The sequence below is a fragment of the Solanum stenotomum genome, chromosome 2, assembly GCF_019186545.1.
Source record: "Solanum stenotomum isolate F172 chromosome 2, ASM1918654v1, whole genome shotgun sequence".
NCBI classification, from domain to species: domain Eukaryota; kingdom Viridiplantae; phylum Streptophyta; class Magnoliopsida; order Solanales; family Solanaceae; genus Solanum; species Solanum stenotomum.
In genome coordinates, this window is record NC_064283.1 from 11,260,634 (window position 1) to 11,283,309 (window position 22,676).

Here is a 22,676-nt window from a genome sequence, read left to right on the forward strand (position 1 = left end):
GTGACTAAAGACTTGTAAATAAATGTTGAACCTTAACATATATACTAACATGATTAAGATTTAATCCCAAATTATCTATATCATCACTATATATATAGTTAAGAAATTGTAAATCCACCTTCTTTCATGTGCTTTATCAACAAAAGTCAAACCTAACTCCCTTTTAGTTATTACAGATTCTATTGGTTTCTTTGGCATTGTGGCATTGGTCTTGATGCTTTATTGGGCCTTAACGATCGAAATCCAATCTACACATTGGGCCAATTCAAGACATCATTACACCAAAAATGATCTTTAGTGATAATTAATTAACGTAATAATTTAATTGCCGCTAAATACGTTTATTTAATGACACAAATAGTATATTTTTAGCTATCTTTATAAATGCTACTAAAGCCTATAGCGATATTGGATCTAATGACAATTAAGTAATGTCGGTAAAGACTTTAACACTCTTTGTTAATGTACTTATTTATTACCGTTAAAAGTTATTTTTGTTATAGCGCATATTGTTGATTCAAATTAACTAAATACTCAGGTTGGCAATAAAGAGCACAATGCAAGGCTAAATACTTATGGTTGATCGATTAGTGAAGTAATATAGCGAGGGAAAGGTGAAAGAATCAAATAACACATAGGCCATGAATTGAAATAAATTTCAATAAATGCACCAAATGGTTTTATAGTTTCTTGATTTATAATTCTGAATTTCAAGATCATATAACGACTAGTTTCACAGTTAAATTATTATGTTATATTAATAATATTCTTTTAAAAACAAGAAATACAAAAATGAAGTTAAAATTATTAAATTTTATCGATACATTAACTCGTTAGGTTCCGTGTATTCTAATTATATATATAGTCGGAGATATTCATCAGTCTAAAATAAGTACGTTAGGTATTTGATTAGGTAGCTTTTATAGGTGATGAAAAATTCATAAATCTTTTTCGTCATAGTTGTATGATTAAGCCGATTCCTTTACAAGGTAATCCATCCTTAATTAATTAATATTTCTACCAAACAAAATAAAAATAAATACTTTGATTAGGTTTACAACTTTTCACATTCCATACACATATATTATTAACTGAAATCATAAACTTTAAACTAATTACTATGATTAAAGTTAATTTACCAAATTAATTGATCTTAATTAATATTCTGCCTCTTCAACTTTACATCCGTTACGTTAGTCTCTATGACTACTCTATGTACACCTATAAATAACCATCCCCCAAAAAAATAATATTTTCCATTATATTCCACGTACTATATACTATATTTTCATATTTCCCATTTCAATATGGCACCTTTCAAACTTTCACTAATACTACTTGTTTCATGGCTTCTAACAACTACTACTATAGCAACCAACATGTCCAAAATTAAACCTGGCCAAGATATTGCTGCTAGACTTCAAGTACTAGAAGGTGGAGACGGAGGAGGAGAAGCTACCATGCCAGTATGTTGGAACGCGTTATTTGAGTTGAAATCATGCACGAATGAGATCATACTCTTCTTCTTCAATGGTGAATCTTATTTAGGGAAAGATTGTTGTAGAGCTATAAGAACTATAACTTATAATTGTTGGCCTTCTATGCTAAGTTCCGTTGGTTTTACTGCTGAAGAAGTTGATATTCTTCGTGGTTATTGTGGCACCCCTTCACCTGAATCTGCTGTAGAGTTTAATGTCTAATTAAGATAATTTTTGCAAAGGTGAAATTAGGATTTCGAAAGTACTTTTGGATTTAATAGTAATAATTTTGGAATGTGCTAAATTTGGTTATAATATTATGATGAACAGCGCTAGCTTTTATTGGATTCCAATGATATTTGTCTTTTATCACTTTTTTTTTCCACCCGAATATTCTTCATTAAAGTTTTGCATGATGATGTTATATAAGAGAAAGTTATGATGATTTTATGGTGGGGGATATATAATGAGCAAAATCAGAAAAAGGAATATATGTAAATATTTGAGCAATCATAAATCACACACCAATTATAGCTTCTGAGGACTTAATTATAATATATAGTATAAGTGATACAATAGATTGATATACTTATCATCAGAGAGATTGTGATGAATTGATAAAGTATATATTTCATATTTATGATTTTTTGTGTGTATTTAATTACGTTTTTGCATTACCCTTCCAAGACATCCATCTCGCAAAAGGCAAAGAAATTGTCTTTGTAGTAAACATTTTTATCCTTAAAAAAGAAATTTTCTAATACGAAATTAAATTACTCGTGATTTAAAATGGATACCAAGAATATGTACTATTACTTAATCATAATTAAGTTATAAACTTTTATGTGAAAGATGCATGTCTTATATTAATAGAGTATAGTATAATGATCCCTCAATATAAATAAGTATTAATTTATCATAATCAGACCTACTAATGCATCTAATGATTGTTAACCATAAAACTTGCAAGCAAAATATGAATAGAAAAAGTTGTAACAGCTGAAAAATAATTATTGGAGAAAAAAAAGACTTTTTTCCTCTTCTAACTTGTAATCGTATTATATACGTTGACATCGACCTATGATACTATTCTTTTATATTTGCTTTTCACTATAAACTAAAAAGAATAATTCAATAAATGACTACTTTATTTGTTTTCTAGAACTAATACGACATACTATACCAAATCAAATTGACAACCAACACTAAATATATATATATATATAGAGAGAGAGAGTAAAATCTTGAGAATGAGTTCTGAGTTCTGACCAAGTCATGACCATTAACAATTAATTATTTTCCTTTTATTGATAACCTTCTTTTTATAAAAGCTTATATGCATATGATATTTATATTAAATTATTAATATAAATGCTGCATGTTTAATAGTAATTACTTAATTATATCTAGTTAATATATACTTTTTCACTTATTAATTACTTAGCATCTTAATCATACATTCATATTAATTTAAATTAATTGGATGTAGGTATTCAGCTAACCAGATAAGTATTCACCATATTTATTTTCTTTATATTTTACAATCTTGCTTCTTTTTCTTTTTTGAAAAAATAAAAGAGAAGAGATTGATCTTTCTTCTTTATTTTTGAAGTATTCACCTCCAAAAGCGAGTAGGACAACTAAAATTTTCGTACCTTTAGTTAAATGTCTCAATTTATGAATTTGAACTTTAAAATGGAGATATTTTTGGTAAAAAACATTTTTCTATTACAAGTTTGAAAATTAATTCAAATGTAAGGATCTTAAATCAATATAAAAGGAAAAAATGAAACATATCTTGCAAATTGACCCGAATCAAAACACGTGCTCTCAGAGCTAACTGAGAATGCTATAATTGACAAAGGCAAACAAAACACGTGCTCCCAAAGCCAGAACACAGACACCAACCTCTCTGCCACTAACACAAGTGAATAAGAAATTAGAAAAGATAATATCATCAAAGGCAGCGTATCACAATTTAGTTATGAAATTTAAAATGTAAATATCTAATATTGTGAATCAAGAAATTCGAATAATATACATACAAAGACGCTGACTAATTACTTGGAAATAAGGATCATATGTTATTTATTCGATTTCAATTCTATGAGATACAAATCTTATTAGTCGAGCAGGTGAATTCAAAATATCAAATGATCATATTATAAAAGAAAGAAATAATACAAAAAAAATTCCTAAATTTTTATTTTTTAATTTGCCAGTAATTCAACATAGGTAAGTATAAATTATTAATTTGTGGGAGCCACCCCCCACCTCCCCATGTTCAACAACATGATGTCGGATTCAATCAAATTACTCTAGCGCTTAAACCCTTCTCCTCTCCTATTTTCCCATCATTTTCTCCGTCCCTCCTCCTCTTTTCTCCGGCTAAACTTCCGGCGGAAGGCACTAACTCCGGCGTGACGTCCGACTTTAATTTAATTAACTCGAAAACACTTAGCCGTTGAGTAGTGAATCAGCACCAACACCACCTTTCTTAGTTTCTCCGCCATTGCTAATCGCTTGTATTTTTTCGGTGCATTAATGGAAACTTCAAGTGGGTATCTGAATTATCATCAAAATTCCTCTTTTGGTTCTTCTAGAAGAGATGTCTCTTACAGGTTCGCTTACTTCTGCACCTTTTTTGAAGTGAAGAGTCTTAATTTAATATCTGATTAAAATAATTGTGATTCAAATTAGAGTTTCTATTTGAAGTCTTGATTTTGAGTTTAAGTGTGCTATTAGGTGCTATAATTAGTGGGTAATTGGTGTTTCATGGTTCTCAAAGTATTAATTTAAGAGGAATCTTATGATGGTGACTTGAACTTTTTATTTTTTAGAACTAGGTTTCTGTTTTGTGGTTCCATTTTTAATTTCTTAAGTAATAACACATACTTTAATATCCAAAAGGGAAAAATTGTCATTGGGAATTGGAATTTGTGGGTGGTAAGTATTGAGTCTGGCCATGTTTTTGTAGGTGCACTAATTAATTTTTGTGGAATCATTTGCTGTGTGGGTTGGTTGGATTTTGCTGTTGGAATAATCATATCAATTTTAGGGGGAAATAATATGCTCATCTTGAGCTGCAATTATTTAGGTCAAATCGGACTCAAGTTTATTCGAAGTATCTCAATGGTGTTACATTGTCGACTTTTTAGGAAAGAGGAGGAAGATGACTTCAATCTCTTGTTTGGTTTCGNAAAGACCACGGGTGCGGATGCCCTTTTTTTTTACTCTAGATTCGCCACTGGTCAAATCAGACTCAAGTTTATTCGAAGTATCTCAATGGTGTTACATTGTCGACTTTTTAGGAAAGAGGAGGAAGATGACTTCAATCTCTTGTTTGGTTTCGGAGAAATAAATGGCTCACGAGGAATGGAAAGAAACATATTATATTTGATCTCTAAGTTCGTGCATAGATGATAGAAATATTGAGTGTCATCACTTGTAGGAATGACATAATGCTAATCCATATTCCACACGGCCAAGGAAGCATCGGTTTTGATCTCATTATGACTTGGTCGTTTGGAATAGCAATTAATTCGATCAGAAGATTCGTGAAAGTATGAAAATACTAATTGAGTTCCTTCTGTTTTAAGTTTAATTTCCATGTTAGTGAGAACACATGTTGTGTAATTTAGATGTTTATTTATAGAGTGTTAATACCTGCACTTTTGCTGTTCTTGGGGAAAAAAGAATTAGTGTTGTATTAGGTAATGAAGTGAGTGAAGTTAAGTGTACATGCATTTTAATCTACCTCCCTATTGTTGGCATTGCTGCTCGGATATGGAGAAGCGAGAGTTTGAACACATGGGACAAAGAACTTGTTTTTTCTTACTTAGTTGAGGAGTCAAGTTTCTTTAGCTAAAAAGATTAGATTATATTGTCCTTATTTTTGTTGCAAAAAAAGAGAGAGATTATACTATAAGAAATTTTACTGAATTATAAGGTAAATATTATATCTTTTATAGGAATTCATATTTGATATGAGATAAACTGTACCTGTTACAATGTTGTAGTCTCACTCTTTCTCTTGAAGGATTTCAGCTACTTGTTTGCATTTCATTTGGTGCTACACTGCTATCTTTTGATCTTCTACTTATTTCAAGTTACAAATTTTTCTAGAATCTTTTCATTCTGCTTTGGTTAAAGATCTCATTGTATCGTTCCTTTTTAATTCATAAAAAAAGAAGAGAGAGAAAAGGTAAACCATGTCTTGTTCCTTTATTCCTTTAAAATGAAATTTTAGATACGGCATTTGAGCAACAACTATGTCTCATTCTTAAACTAGTTGACACTTGACTGTTAGCTATATGAATCCTCATTGTTCATGTCGCCTCATTTAAAGCTATCTCGATTCAATATTTAAAAATTTAGTTTCTTTAACACTAGTAAATTTTTTACTTTTTCTATTGATATACAAATCTTTAACAAGGCTAAAAAAATCCTATCTAAAAAAAGACTTATAGTAAATTTATCAACATGATTAAACTTTATGGTTTATCCAACTTGTTGTTTTGATGAAAAAACTTAATCCAACTAATTGGTATCCCCGATATTATTTCTTTTATTCTTTTGTGTCCTATTTCGCTGGGTCTCATGGGCTCCAAGAGATTCTAGGTATTTTGATACTTCATTCCATATGATTTTTTTCTTTCTATCTCATCGCTATTAACTCCTAAATCACTGTGGTTTTTTCACCTATAGAGTATTTCTCCATGGTTCTAGCATTTGGTTGACGTCTTTGCTAGATTCGTCAATTAACACAATATCGCTTATAAAGAGCATACTACCATGTGACATATGTTTAGTTAGTTCATCTATAATTAGAATAAACAAGTACAGCCTGAATGCTGATCTGTGGTATAATTACTTCTAGGTATTTCGATACTTCATTCCATATGATTTTTTTTTCCATCTGATCGCTTTTAACTCCTTAAATCACTGTGGTTTTTTCACCTATAGAGTATTTCTCCATGGTTCGAGCTTTTGGTTGACGTCTTTGCTAGATTCGTCAATTAACACAATATCGCTTATAAAGAGCATACTACCATGTGACATATGCTTAGTTAGTTCATCTATAATTAGGATAAACAAGTACAGCCTGAATGCTGATCTGTGGTATAGACCCCCGATTATGGAAAACTCATTTATTTTTCCTACTACTATCTTACACTAGTGTTAGCTCCTTCATACATGTCCTTTATGACATGTATATGTTAATATGAATTCATTTTTTCTCCAACAACCACCAAAAGACTTCTTGTGATGCTCTATCGTATGCTTTCTCAAGGTAAATAAACACCATGTATAGATAGTGGACAGATAATTTCTTAAAGTTTAAAGTTTGACTAAAATCTGATTGGGTTATCGACATTGCATTCTCAATCCTTGACAATCACCCTAAAGTTGTAATATGTCTTACATTCAAGTCATTTTCTTGGTCTTGTGAAGATCACAGCTAAAATAAAGGGGGGAAAATGAGGTCTCTGACCACTTTTGATAGATACTGGACAGCTAAATTCTTAAGTTCAAACTAATGTTCACACGACCATAAGTAAGGCCTTCAAAATTGAAGAAACCTATTAAATCTGTAAAGAAAACAAGGGGTTTTGTGGACATGTTTGAGCTTTAATAATCAAATAGAAATCCTTTAGAAGCTTCTCTGTCTATGGGTTGAAAATTGCAGTTTGATTTTTCACATATGAAAATGGACAAGTAGAGTGAGGAAGGTGACAAAGGAATTGTCTCTTAAATAAAATATCACCAACGAATTAAGTTTTCTCTTCTCTCATTTTCTCCTGCCTTCTGAATTTTCCTTCTTTACATCCCAGCATGGTTTTCGTTTCTTGCTGTATCTTTGGCATGTTGGTCAAGGGGTTTAATGCATGTATTGTTCATTTGGTTTACATCTAATTGAGTTATTGACTTGAAACATCTGTTTCATGGATGAAAGTTGGTACCTTTGTGGTTCATCACTTCATCTTTGTTGGAGATGCTATAGCCACTTGTTCAGATTTCACCATTGAAGATGAGTCTATGGTTTGCCATTAGAATGATGTTATATGAACTGCTTATCGAGGGGATATTTTGGTTATAGATTAATATATTGACAATTTTGCTCTCATTGAATCGTGAGGTTCATTTTTTAGGTTTCGATTATTGATAAGTACACCAATTATCTCTAAATAGTTCCATATACTGTACTACTTCTAATAACAGGTTGTCAGTAATATAAGGTAGTTTTGAAAAGTAGTGAATAGATGAATTGATATTAGCCTTTCACAATGTAGTGCTCTATTATCGGGAATGATGAAGTTATTCACCTTTGTCAATGTTGGATGAAAAGTTTGGCTATCGCTGAATCTTTGAAGATCTTGAACTTTAGGGCTCATGGGTGTGATTCTACATGTTGGATATTAGTCTCAGTATCTTATAGTGCAAAGAAATGGCTCCATATCGACTTTGAAGATTTGATGGTGTTGCTTAGGATTTAGCCATTTTCTGGAAAGTGTTTTCTAGTAAATCTAATTACTCAACCAGCAGTGTATTTTGGACAAAAGTATCTGCTGTAGATTTTGTCATTGATAGAACACGTTAGGGGTTCTTTTTCTTTCTTTATTTTTCTTGGAAGAGAAACAATGTCTGATATAATTTCTTTCAGTGAGCTAAAAAATTTTACCTAGTCAAAAGCGAACAGTGCAAAAAGGCACTAAAGTCGGTTTGAGGTTGAAGCACAAAGCACATTTAAAGCTTGGGTTTTAGAGGAAAAAGCCATCATGATTGCTATTGTTCTTTTGGATTTTCAGTTAAATAACTGTCATTACCTTTTTTTGTCAATTAGATCTGCGAAAACCATCATTTTGGAGTTTGTGCTTTTCATAATGTTTTTTTGAACTCCAAAAAAGTAAAAGTAAAATTGAATTTGCACCAAGTAATAAAAAAAGGAAAAAGGGAATGGACACCAGTCATGGCTTAGCAAAAGTTGATTCGATGCCAAACAAAAACTCATCTCCCTGGTTATGGTTCTATATGAAACTTAGCAGAGACTATATTTATACCTACTTATGGTTTACGCTAGAATGTCTGAGAACTTAAGATGTATCTGTTGTTTGGAATTCCTATTTAAGGCTGATTAGTAGCATAACTACCTCCTATTATATAAGGTAAAGTAATTCTGAGGTAAGCTTCACATTTTGCGCAGAACTAGCCACTAGGAACCTGAAGCATCTAAATCGTAAAGAAAATTGAGATACAGTTTTTAGTCTACACTTCTGAGAAATGCGGGTGCTTTTTTGATTTTTTACTAACTCCGTCTTCTTAAAGAGGGGTTAACCGGTCACAAAGTGCTCCTCGGCTAGTGTGCTGGTAGGGGCAGGTTGGCATACATAGAGTTCCTCTTGCCTGCTTAGTTTTATTAAAGAGAATGATGCCTGTGTGTGAATCAGAATGAACCTCTAATGGACATGGGTCATTCTAATGTTGTATGCTTTGTAAGTATATGAGGTGTGTATTTGCTAACTGTCCCAAACATAGAGAAATGGTATGTGAGCGAAAAGTGAAAAAAATAAATCATTTAATCCAGTTATTTGGATTAACGTATTGGTTCTACCGTGGATTGTGCCATTCTTTCTTTTACCTTCGTAGATATTGTCTTTACTTATTATGTCTAACTGCTTCTTTAGCAACACAATCATCTATCTGATTTGTTTTTTATGCAGCTGTGGCAGTTGTGGGTATGAGTTGAACCTTAACTCATCAAGTCGCAATACCGCTTCCATTGGATCCAAGTATGGGAAGTCCATTAAGAAAGGGATGATCTCCTTCTTGTCCATTGATGAGAGCAGATTTACCCAGGTTGATGAATTCAAGTGTGTACCGTTCTTTTTCTCCAAACGGTCTTGGGGCTTGTTCCAGCGGCGAACAAAACTTCAGTGCAGAAAATGTGGTAACAATATTGGAATTGCTTATGATGATAGTGCTTCTTCTTACCCACTTGTAGCCGATGCATCAGATACAGCCTCTGGTAGTGAAATAACCACTCATAGGAAATACGATATCAAAATCCGCTCGTTGCAACCGTCTTCGTCAGCTTCGGGTACTCCTCTCCCTGAGTGATATATAATGCCTGTGAATAATTCTTCTGTGAGGAAAGTTTGGCATGTATTTATGATCATGCAATAGCACTTTGCTGAAATTTTAAAATTCGAGGTGCTTTTTAGTTTCCCGTTATATTACTTATCAAGTAAATAAGACTGATCAGATTACAGGCTTGGTTGGAGGATTTGTATAATTTTCTTGCTATCCATCTCTCAAGAGGTGGGCAAGCGCTCTTTTGGGGGATGTAGTTTGTATTTTGTACATAAGAAACAGAACTGTCAATGAGGTGTGGATTTGAAGCAGCTAAGTTTAACATTTGTCATTTTTGATTGTGTGTTTTGAATACCTATCAGGCAATCTTCAAGCTGTCACAACTTACGTCTATAAATTCATGGCTGCTTGGATCAGTGCTCTCTCTCTCTCTCTCGCACACACACACACACGAGGGTGGTCTTAGCTGTTACTCTTGTGTATTTTACGGGCTTTTCTAGTTTGTGTCTTATTTGTCAACACATTCTAATTGAAAATTTAGTTGATCGTTGGCTGTGAGAGATCTTGTAGTTGAAGAAATAGGTCTTGACCACAATCAATAGAACATAATCGGGTTTGGGGGATGGTGGAAGCAAATAAGAGAACATTAGATGTTCTGGTTCATGAATGCATGTTCCTCTTAAGTACACATCCTTCTATGAACTGTACGAGTAGTCTCTCTTCCCCCAACCGTGCTAAACATCCTTACAAGCTTTGGATTCTGATCGAGAAAGAGATTACAAAGCAAGTGAAACTGTACCTCCCTCTTCTCGTTGGTGTCTGATGTTTAACTTGTTTGTGCTACTAATACTTATTGTGCACACACATTTATCAGTATTTATCTCTTACATAACTTGATCATATAAAAATTCATATAAGCTGTTCTTGTTACCTTATAGCTCCTTTAGTTTTCCTTTCTCAAGTCATCCTTTTAAAATATTAGTATTCATAGGTACCCAAGAATAGACTACTAATTGGACTTTTCAGCCATTATGGACCATAAAAGCCCAGTCCACACCCNTGGGGTTAACCTTTGTGGCCCTATAATACCCTTTTCACAAACAGAATAAATAGTCCATTTAATTGGCATTTTCATTTAATACATGGCACTATCTGATTCGTTGAAAAAATTAATTAACTAAAACTAAACTAACCCAACCCAAACCCGGATCCACCCAAAAAATACCCCGACCCATCTTCTAAAACCCAATTATTCTAGAGTAAAGTCTCCACCTACTCTTGTTTAATCTGCAGAAGTAATTTTGAAAACATTGGCATCAAATCAATCAAGAATCAGGGAGTTGAGAATGTGCTTAAATGCTGAAACACCAGCAATTGCTCTGGCAGCATTTCAAGAGTTAGCAGAACCGGCAGGGGTGAACCTATGAAACAAAATTGATAAAAAAAAGGGATGCTGCAGATATGGAGGCAGTGCTTAAATTCAGAGTGTAACTTTATTCAAGGCTAGAAATCGTGAAATCAAAGAAGTTTCAGTGCAGAACTAGTTGTTAGTGATAGGATGAAGATGCGCTTAGACAATATAGATATCTCTAAGGAATGTATTGATGTTCTGTTGCACAGTATGCATTATGTTGTAGTTTTAACTATATTTGTAGTTGATTTCGTGATTTAATAAGTACCTTATTTGCTAATTTTGTTAATGACATTTAAGGGAGACAAAATCATGCTCTTGGGGGTGCTATGTATACTCTTTGACTATGAGTATGTTGGATGGTTGGAAATGCTTTGACCAGATTTATAATGCATCTCTTCTTGAATCTGTATAGCTCATGGATTGTTACCTTTTTGAATGTTAGAAATGCATTTGAATAATTGAGTTTCAGCAGCTTGAAGAAAATAATTTGGGTTTTTCCCTTTTAGAATAATTGAGTTTTAGAAGATGGGTCGGGTGTTTTCTTTTGGGTGGATCCGGGTTTGGATTGGGTTAATTTAGTTTTAGTTAATTAATTCTTACAACGAATCAGATAGTGCCACATATTATATGAAAATGCTAATTAAGTGGACTAATTATTCCGTTTGTGAAAAGGGTATTATAGGGCCACAAAGGTTAACCCCAAGGGCATTTTGTGGCCAAAAGGTAAACGAAGGGTATATTTGTACCAATTCCAATACTTTAAGGGTATTTTAGACCCTTCTCCGTTTAAAATATTAGTATTCATAGGTACCCAAGAAAAGACTACTAATTGGACTTTTCAGCCATTATGGACCATAAAAGCCCAGTCCACACCCTACAAATAGTGCAACAAGATCCTACACAAATTCTAGCATGAAATTTGGAGTTCATTCAGATAGTTTTTTGAGTCGAGAGTCTATTGAAAATCATTTTTCTACCTTCATAATTTATTTGTGGGATTACGTTAGTATGTTGTTATTTTAGTGTTCACATAATTGTTTGACCCCGTCTATTGTACAATTTGCACTATTGTATACTACAATGGACATCATTCAATCAACAAAGAACAATCAATATGGTTCAATTATTTCAAGCAACATTTATTAGTTTTACCATTTAGTCAATGCTGGTTAATACTATATACTATATAGACTGCTTCAATATGTGACTCGTACAATTGAGACTTTCCCATAGTAAGTTCTAAAATCGATCCATAAAGGAGAAATAGAGCTCCCTTCTCCATATTTTTTTTTCTTTCAAATTTTCCATATCCAATATTCGATATCTGTATTGGAGTCTGATTAAATTTAAATTCAAGCATCGTATGGCTCATTTTTAGAGGCGACACTCTCAAGTCTCAACAATTTTTTTCATTCTCATGAGGTTTGAATCTGATGTTGGTCCTTTCTCCATGGAGGGATCACAATTCACAATTATTACACTACAATCAAACCCATGTGTCCATTCTCCATGTTAGATTGTTTGATCACAAACTTTGAGAATAATTTATAATCAACATTCTATATAAATATCGATAACGCTAAATATATTTGCGACAATACTAAAAGAAAAATTATTGCCACTAAATGTCTTGTAGCGCAGGTAAGTGGTTATCAATTTGCTTGACAAGGGGCCCCCTCCTTTACCACAGAAATTAGGTGTAGAAAAATTGAAACAAAGTAGGTGGCAAAGTGGTTCATCTTCTTAATAGCTATTGATGTTGAAAGGACCCTTAGCTAGCTAGTTCCATTTAATGCCATATTGCCAATTGGAAGAAGGCACTTTGCAATAGTGCATTTGATTACACATATTTTAAGCTCAAGCATATTCTAGTAGGAAGAAAAATTAAACTTCACTTAAAAAGAACTTTGATTTTGACGGCTTTAATTTGGACGTGCATGGTGACTAGCTAGTATTTGGTTCTTCATAGTTCATCATACATAATGCTTTCTCCCTTTCGTTTACGTGTCCCGTATATTAAAAATAATTATCTGCCTTTAGCTCAAGTTATAAGAATAAATTGTATTTTTAAAAAAAATCTAATTACCCTTTAACATTAAGTATTTGTTTTCGACCTTATTGGAAATATAGATATGTATACTTTAAAAATAAACACTTGATTAAAGAACGAGAAGAGTATATTATGTATCATTATAAAATTTTTGTACACTCTTTAAGAACGATACATTGTTGATAAATAAAAAATAATATTTATTTAAGAAATCATTTTTTAATCTCTTTCCTTAAATGTCTCACCCAATTAATACACTAATTGGAGCTTTATGAATAGACATGAAAAAAAATTGACTTCATATTTTTTTTTTAAAAAAAATAATTTCATTTTGTCAAAACAATCAATTATATTTAGAACAAAAGATATATACTAATTAATATTGCTTATTAACTCTTCTATGTTGATATACTTAGGTGTACAACTAACAAAACTGTCACTCATACAATTAACTCGATATCTAGGTCACAATCATCAAGATCACGATTTCGATATAATGATGTTTAAAGTGCCAATAATTCATTTTAAAAATCTTTATCTCTATTTGCCGTCAAAAATGAGAAGAACAAACCATAGGTGTTAAATGATTAACGGTGACAAATGTAAGACACTTATGAAATTAAGCATAATCAAATACATGACTTGATGTTGACTTTGATTTATTATCAATTTGCCTCATCGACTAATTAGCCTGTCGGCTGGACTCAAATTTTTGCACACACGGAACTAATAGAAAAACTACCAAAAAAAGGAAATGTTAAAATTTGTCCATTTGTCAAAAATAATTACAACCGTTAATTAATATACAAAAAAGACACACAAGTGACACGCAATGTAAAGTGTCATTGTTATATATCAGCTTAAATACCTTCAACACAACTGTATAAATACACGTGTACTCACTAAGAAAAACATCTCAACCAACTAACTCTTAACTAACTAAGCTAATTGATCAATTTACATGAAAAGAACAAAGCTACAAATTAAAATATCGCATATTTTTTCTTAAGGAGTAATCCGTTTAAGGAGGGGCTCGCGTCTGATTAGCTAGTTAGTAAGGCAATAGCTGGGTTTTACTCTTTGTGGGACTTAATCTAACAACATGAGCTGACGACAATCATACATACATCACCTCCGTCCACGTTCTGGATTTTTGTCTTGCTTGTTTCTAGGTAATTTTTTTGTAAAATTATTAGTAGCTAATTATATTGATACTAAGAAGGCAGGAAATTGAAATATTAAGGCTTTTAAAAGGTTTAAAATTAACAAATCAACCATCGACATCAAATATATATATGGTTCTTTCATTAAATTGGATTTCTTGCTACATATTCATGTGTTGCTTAGCTGTTGCAGTGTCAAGGCGCTATCAATAACATGTTGCTAAATAGATGGATCTTATGAGCGTTCATGAATGATAAATTGAAAGTTGGATACTATCATACAAATTTGTATTGGGGCTGGATGGCAAATTGACCCTTGAATGCAGTGATAGAAGGGAGCTTAACTGTATAACCCATCCATCAAGCTTCAAATCCAAACAGTATTATAATAACAAAAAAACAAAAAATCCTTAATTAAGAGAACAAAGAAGAGGTTCAAGTTGTAAGTAATAATATAAACTCGTAATTATAAATTAATAATTTCTAAGATCATTTATAAACTATAGTTGTACACTTGTACAAGAACCATCTACTGCGATAAATGGACAACTCATGACAATTGCCAAGATTTCTTTCAAGTAAAAGATATGTGGTGGTCAGTAGTGCAATAATGTTAAAGTAGATTTTTAATATGGGGCACTTGGGATTAATTTCAATCTCCATCACTGGTGGCACACACAATTTTCCACTTTACATTAATTGATATGACTTAGTTTTCATGTACATTATATTCAAATTCACTATTTGGAAAGGCATGGAAATTTCACAACCACAAAGATTTGGATATTATTCATTTCTTGCCCAAATCAAGAGAGTACTTGTTGGATTAATTTTCCACACAATATTTGATATCAATTTTGAAGTTCCAACTAATTCATTTCCCTTACCGAGGGAAGGTTCTCCAATATATATTATATATATTAAACTCACTAAATTAATACTCAGTTAATTAATAGCTTCTCTAAGATAATAGTTTCTTCCGATCCCAACTTGGGCCAATGAAAAAAATCACTCATTTCGATAAAATAATATAAGACAATTTAGTGAAATATGATTCTATTGTGTTCTGTTTTTTGTTAAAATTTAAATCTAGTTGAAGCTCATCTCTAACTTTTCTAATTGCATCAAAAGGTTTTGGTGTTGTCTTTTCGAACTGCACCATAAAATTATGAAGAGTTGTAAATGTGATAAGTGCATCCTTACGCATAATTGGTTAATTCCGAATGTATTGCATCATCTTCAACTTTATCATCAACATTTTTTTTTCAATAGTATCCACAATTTTTTCTAAATTTTGAACCCCTAAACATGTATCATTTTCACCCATCCAACGAGTTATTAACATCCATTTTATTGCTATAGCTGAGATTATTAATCATGACATCAAGTTCATGAATGATTTTTTCACAAGTGGGTTCATTTAAAATCTTTGAGATTTCATCCCAAACGAATTTTGTGATATCGAAACACTCTTTTAAGTTAATAAATATTAATTTATTGATTAAATGATACCTCTATAAATTAATAATATTTTATGATCCCACCCATATTAATTTAGTGAGATTTTATTATATATATTTTATGTTTAAGACTCAAACTCGGAATATTTAATTAATGATGGAGAAAATTCCCGTAATTGCTTATATTTTGATTATATAACAAAATCCTTTGTCTTTTGATAATTCTGTTCATTTAATAGTTAAACTCGCATACTTCATTTCAAACAATAGGTTTTCATAATTTCATTAATAAGCTATTCAAATATTAGTAAAAATTGATTAATTTTTTTGAAGCTGCCTTCAATCTACTAATTATATTTTAGTAATTATAGATATATTTCATATTTGCCACTCTTGCTTTCAGGTCCAAAAATTTCTTCTTTTAAATCTCTTTCCCTTTTTCTTGGTCTTATATTCTGTTGACTGAGACACTGAGTGTGTTAGGTAGGGAGGAAAACATTTTCTTCTAATTTTTTCATATTTATTTCATTGGTTAAGATTTTTGAAAAAGAGGAAAATGATTTCGCTTGGAATAGGAAAAACAAGTTTTACGAGTGACATTCCATATTGATCGTATCCTCTCTACCCTCCAACACACGTCATCCCTACCCCATGTAGGCTGTAGCGCCCATCCCTATCCCCATTCCCCACCACAACCTTTCATAATATTTATTTAGATTAAATATATACAATTCTTTTTAAGATAATATTTTCGCTTAAATATAGAACACGAAGAAAAAAATCTAATATTTTCCTTTTGTAGCGAACGGACATATAATCCCTTGAGAGTCAACTTGTATGCTAATTGAAATAATTTTAAGAAAAACAATATACGTAATAGTATTATTCACACTCATGCAAAGTACTACAACATGTAGGTGACTTAAAACGCCAAATTGATCAAGTAACGCTTACATCAAACACAAGAGTACTGTAACACACATACAAATTATTTAGGTGCTGAGTATTAATTAAAGGATAGATTGATCAGCACACAACAAAGAGAGGTAAATATATTATGATAGGAGAATTAATTGAAGAAATGATGCTTCTTCTTTCCCTCAGCTTCCTCCTCTTCTTCCTTTGCTTCCTTCTTCTCATGATGTTCATGGAATGCAAATCCACCAGCACCAATTGCAGCAACGGCTGCTATTTCTTCCTCTATCTTGTGCTTGTGTGCATTCTCTGGGTCTTTCTCTGCCTTGTGCTTCTCATGCTGAAATTTTCATACCATAAAAAATTAATGGAAGAAGAAATTATCATAAAAATGGAGCAGCATACGTAGTTGCTCCCTCTGTTTCAATTTGTTTGTCTGGTTTTAATCACTTGACACGGAATTTCAAAAAGTAAAGAGAAGACATTTGAATGTTTTATCTTAAACTAAAGACACGCAGGATGTACCAAAATGTCCTTTAATCTTGTAGTTTTAAACATGTCACGTGGAAAGTTAGAATTAAAGAGTCTGTATGAAAATTTTTTACCAAAGCAAAGGCACCAGCAGCAACAGCTCCGAGTCCCCCAATTTCTTCAAGATGCTTGTGGTGTTTCTTCTCTTCCTTATAATCCTCAGAAGTTTTGGTTTCACTTTCATTCTCTTCATAATTAGTAGTCTCACCAACTCCTCCACCATAGCCACCTTCCTCATTACCATAACTTGTTTTCTCACCATATTTGTTGTCATCTCCCCCACCATAACTAGGTTTCTCTCCGTATCCGCTATCTCCATAACTAGTTTTCTCTCCATACTTGTTGTCATCTCCCTCACCATAACTAGTTTTCTCTCCATACTTGTTGTCATCTCCCTTACCATAACTTGTTTTCTCACCATATGTATTATCTCCTCCGTAGGAGGTAGGTTTTTCACCATATGTATCATCACCATAACTAGTTTTCTCACCATATTTGTTGTCATCTCCGAATGTGGTAGTTTTTTCGCCATATGTATCATCACCATAACTAGTTTTCTCACCATAGGTGCTAGTTTTTTCACTCTCTCCATAGGTTGTTTCTTCATATGTAGTTTTCTCAACGGGGGTGTCTTCCTCCTCGTTCTTGTGGTGGTGGAAGAGACCACCAAAGTGATGTTTCTTCTCTTCAGCCATGATGTTTTTTGGTGATAATTTTGTATGAAAAAAATGTAGTATTAGTAGAACAAAATATATACTTTGGGATGTTTTTTTCTTGTTAGTATTGAGTGGTATTTATAAGTGGAGGTGAAGTGGGGACTAATTAATTAGTTTGTTCAATGAACGTGTACAAGTTCTTATCCAATATTCATGATTTATTTTTATGATGGAAGTTTGTTACGTGGATTTTCAATCCAAGTGGAGAAAATAATCGAAGCAAGCTTAATTCAATTGTTAAAAGCAGCGCAGCTGATATGATGTATGACTTGCTTTATTCATTTTGTTTGTTTATGGGGGAAAAAACTTTACTTTTGTTTTTTCCCCGTAATTAACGTCTCTAATTACGTATCTATTATGATGTGCCCGTTCATTTTAGTTTGTTTGCTTCATTAGTTCTTTAATCTGTTTAAAAAAATTATTTGTTCAATTATTACTTGTTGAATAAAACCATTGATTCAATGAGTGTTATAAACTAAAAATTTCAAAAGTCTTGGTTATTTATTTCTTAAATTATGTGCCAGGTTATAAAATTGTGAGTATTGTTTCAGAGTGGAAAATGATTTTAGAGTAATTTTTGAATTTTTATGAATAATTTGAAATAAAAAATAATTATTTTTTTGAAATTCCTGAAAATTTCAAATTTTTATGACTAATGTATCGAGATTCAACTGAAAGACAAACCTCCTTATTTTAAAATCACAAGATATTTTGAGGATGACAACGAGATGTTTGGCCGCAAATTATCAGATCAATACGCGTTTGCTATACGCTTTGATCAACTGTGAGTTTATTAGTTACTTTTTTTATTCAGATTTCAGATAGTCTTTGTCATAACGTTAATTAAACATTACTGTTACTAAAAGAAAAAAAGAAGAGAAACATAACTCGTTTTTATAGAATTTGTTAATCTTTCAACAATGTCACGTTATCTGTATATTTAAGATCCTATTAAAAGCACAAAGAAAAAGTTGGATATCACACTTGGACATGTTGAATATTTTGAACCTAATTAATCCCCAACCCCTCCCCACATGAAATGCTTGATATATAGTAATTTCTTTTAACTATACAAAGAAATTGTGATCGATTGGTTGGAAATAAATTATGTCAAATTAATTATATCTAGATAAGTTACTTCACCATGTATATTAAATTAACTTATCCTATCGTTTAATACTAAAGTATAAATAATGAAATAAACAATTTTAGAACTGTCTAATATCTCCAACCAAATACAAAATTAAATAATCTTATATTTTATCCCTAAAATTATTTTATCTTATACTCCAAGCCAGACGGCTCGTTAAGGTATTGATAGCGTCAGCATTATGATTATTTTGAGGAGTGTCGGCAAAAGCTTTTTAGTCGAATAGTTTATTTGTATGCTAGTCTTTAATTTGTTGGTTTACTGTCTTTGTCCGTCTAACTGCCATTCTAAAGGGAAATAAACCCTAGCCTCCCCTCCTCCTCCCCATCCAATTTTTTCAAAATTTTTCGTTCAATGTCAGATATTTATATTAAAATTTGGCTAATTTAAATTCGTGTATTTTCAAAGCTCATGTTTTGGGGCGACACTTTTAATAGGGTTTATTTCATACCTAAAGGTCTACCAGAGACCTTTAATTAAGGATGGAAGAATCTCAATCANAAGTTGAGGGGTATATCAGACCCTTTTCCCACCTTTAATTAAGGATGGAAGAATCTCAATTATCTCACCATAATCCATATTGATAAACCAAAGCTAGCCCTCCTATCCCAAAAAAATAAAAATAAAATAATTAAACACTTTAATATTAGGCATATTTTGATAGTTTGAACATGAAATTTCTAATTAAAAATAAAACTAAATTCAATAAATGGCATGAAAAACTAAAAAGTTCAAAATAACGTACATGGAAAGAGAAAATGTATTTCGACCTACGTGTTGTACTAGTAAAAATTAAAGATGATTTTTTGGAGGCACAAATAATCGTAGATATTAATTAGTAGAACTTTCTAGAGTTATGTAAAGTAATATATAACTTAAGTACTTGACGTATCTAAGAATTGTGTAGATATTCTAGAGAAGTAGATATTTATAGTGAATTATAGAAATATCTAGATTCTTGTTAGATAGTTGAAAGATAAGGATATCGAGATTTTTCTTATAGATGTATCTAGAATAATTTCTAGAAGCATCCCTACACAAGTATAAATAGGACCTAGGGGTGACCATTGTTATTTGTATGTAACCCAAGAACAATCTAAATCAAAGAGTCTTCTTCCAGAACAAAGTTCTCCTATCCAATATCATCCTTCTCCTTTCATAGCTTCCTCTTCTTTGATTGAGTCTTCTAATCTTAATTAACAATCTTGGATAAGCAGAAGATTTCTCAATTATACTTTTCTTTTGCTATTCTATGATACTTTCAACCGTTAAATAGACATACATGCAGAAATTAACAAGATTGTGTATTTTTTCTTATAGAATTTCACGAAGTAAGATTTGATGAAGAAAATGTTTGCTAAAAACAACTCATGAATTATCACATCACACCAAATTGACCCAACTGTATCTCGCTATCGATCTCCAAGTCTCTTGTTATTTAGTGATATATCTTTATAGCATTTTCCTAAATTAGATAAAAGAGGAACCTACCTAATAATCCTTTCACCGCAGCAAAAGAGACATTTAATGGCAATAATTTTTTTAGTGACAATATTTATTAAAAATATTTAAGGGAAAAGGGTCAAATATGCCCTTAAACTATGTGAAAGGAACAAAAATGCCCTCCGTTTATAGTTTGGCTCAAAAATGCCCTTAGCGTTAATACTTTGGTTCAAAAATGCCCTTAAACTATATGAAAGGAACAAAAATGCCATCCGTTTGTAGTTTGGTCCAAAAATGACCTTACCGTTAATATTTTGGTCCAAAATTGCCCTTATTGTTATTTAATGGGTAAAAAATGCTCATTTTTCAAATAAATATTTTTTTAACACATTCTTTTCTAATAATGTTTTTTTTTTAAAATTAGCAAATGTTTATCCTACTTCAATTTAGAAAAAAATAAAAAATGAAAATATTTCTTATTTTTTATCGTTATATAAATATAAATTAATGATGGATATACTATAATCTTATATATGACATATATTATATGTCCAAAGGGTACATGACGTTATTCTATTTTAATTGATAAAATGAGATTAAGAAGAAAAAAAATATTTCCTACCTTTTTATTTGTTAAAGTGATTTTAGAAGAAAGAAAACAAGAATAGTGTTCTTCAATAATATTTTAATTAGGACGAAGATGTGTTTAAAAAGAAAAAATATATATTTATTCGGAAAAGGGCATTTTTGACCCATTTTGTAACTATAGGGGCATTTCTGGACCAAAGTATTGACGGTAAGGGCATTTTTGAGCCAAACTATAAAGGGATGGCATTTTTGTTCCTTTCACATAGTTTAAGGGCATTTTTGAACCAAAGTATTAACGCTAAGGGCATTTTTGAGCCAAACTATAAACGGAGGGCATTTTTGTTCCTTTCACATAGTTTAAGGGCATTTTTGACCCTTTTCCCAATATTTAATGATAACTAAGTTAGTGTCATATGTCATTGCATTTAAATTTATTAAAGTCTCTAATGATATTTATATAGATTGTTGATTATAAATAGTTAATTACTCATATTATATTACTATCATTAAATATAATATAATATCAATTATATTATTATCGCTAATGCATTGCCGCAAATAAAAATTCTTTATTTAATGTAGTGATTTCTACACGTATACGTTTTTTTTTTTTAATACTTTTTTTACTTAAATGAACAAGGAATTTAATATTTAGGGTGTAGAAAATAATCCACACGGGATTTATGTCAAAATAAAACACTTTTTTTGACAAATGATTTCATGCCTAAAATCTCTCTTTTTCTTTTTTTTTACATGCATAAAATCTCGAAACATGCTTTTACAAAAAACAACAAAAAGGAAAAAAGAAAAAGAAAAAGGAAGAGGAAGTAAAGAAGCTTTAAAAAAGAAGATTTTTTTAGGTCGATTTTCAATATATAAGAAAAGACTTGTACGATATTTTAAGTAGATTAACCATTAATTTATTATCAAGTCGCGGAGTCGCACATGTATATGTGGTGTCGGGAGAAAGTGATAGATACATGATATATTTTTATATTTTATAATAACTAATTTTAAAATATTTATTTTACATTTAATAAAATAATTTATAATTATTTTAAATATTTATGACTTATTTTAGATTATAAATTTCAAAAACATATTTTTTAAGCTCTGTATCAAATACCATATCATATAATTTAAGACAAAAAATAATAATAATGTATTACTTCCTCCTTTTTCCTTTTTACACGCATATTATCATAAATAAGAAGATAATTTTACTAATTAATCACTTAAAAAACTTTTTGGAAATGTTACAATACAAATATGAACACTTTTAAAAGGAATTAATTACAAGGGTAATATAGAAAATAATTAATTAATATTTTCTTGATTTAGTAAAGTGAACAATTAATATAAAATAATTATTAATTTAAAAAAATAATCAACTAATATAAAACGAAGATCAACTGAAAAAATATTTGTTACGATAAAGAAGTGTAAGAATATCCCGTGTGGAATCCGCATAAAGAGTAGTTTAATTGGATGGAGATATTTTAGTTATGGGTGTCGACAATTAGTGACGTGGGGATTTTGATGTGGAATGGATCACAAGAATCTCATATGAATATAATAATTCACTTCTTTAGCATATGAGTCAAATAATCCTTTTGAATTATTAATTGAACCTTTTGTCATCATGGCCCCATTAATATTAGGACGTGTCGGCAAGGT

The 22,676-nt window shown here is 31.2% G+C and overlaps 3 protein-coding genes across 3 annotated transcripts; 2 read left to right on the forward strand and 1 right to left on the reverse strand.

Annotated features, from left to right (window-relative positions):
• The first annotated feature begins 1,307 nt into the window (after positions 1–1,307).
• LOC125856661 (egg cell-secreted protein 1.2-like) lies at positions 1,308–1,700 on the forward strand. The gene has a single exon (XM_049536248.1). It carries the CDS (start codon positions 1,308–1,310, stop codon positions 1,698–1,700), a length of 393 nt encoding a protein of 130 aa, XP_049392205.1.
• Positions 1,701–3,762: 2,062 nt separating this feature from the next.
• Positions 3,763–9,900, forward strand: LOC125856889 (uncharacterized protein At4g08330, chloroplastic). The gene is made up of 2 exons (XM_049536542.1): positions 3,763–4,099; positions 9,200–9,900. The coding sequence occupies exons 1-2, from the start codon at positions 4,023–4,025 to the stop codon at positions 9,594–9,596; spliced, it is 474 nt and encodes a 157-aa protein (XP_049392499.1). The 5' UTR covers positions 3,763–4,022; the 3' UTR covers positions 9,597–9,900.
• Positions 9,901–16,509: 6,609 nt separating this feature from the next.
• Positions 16,510–17,797, reverse strand: LOC125854265 (stress protein DDR48-like). The gene is made up of 2 exons (XM_049533761.1): positions 17,177–17,797; positions 16,510–16,911 (listed from the first exon to the last, which is right to left on the reverse strand). Exons 1-2 carry the CDS (start codon positions 17,795–17,797, stop codon positions 16,726–16,728), a joined length of 807 nt encoding a protein of 268 aa, XP_049389718.1. The 3' UTR covers positions 16,510–16,725.
• Positions 17,798–22,676: the final 4,879 nt, after the last annotated feature.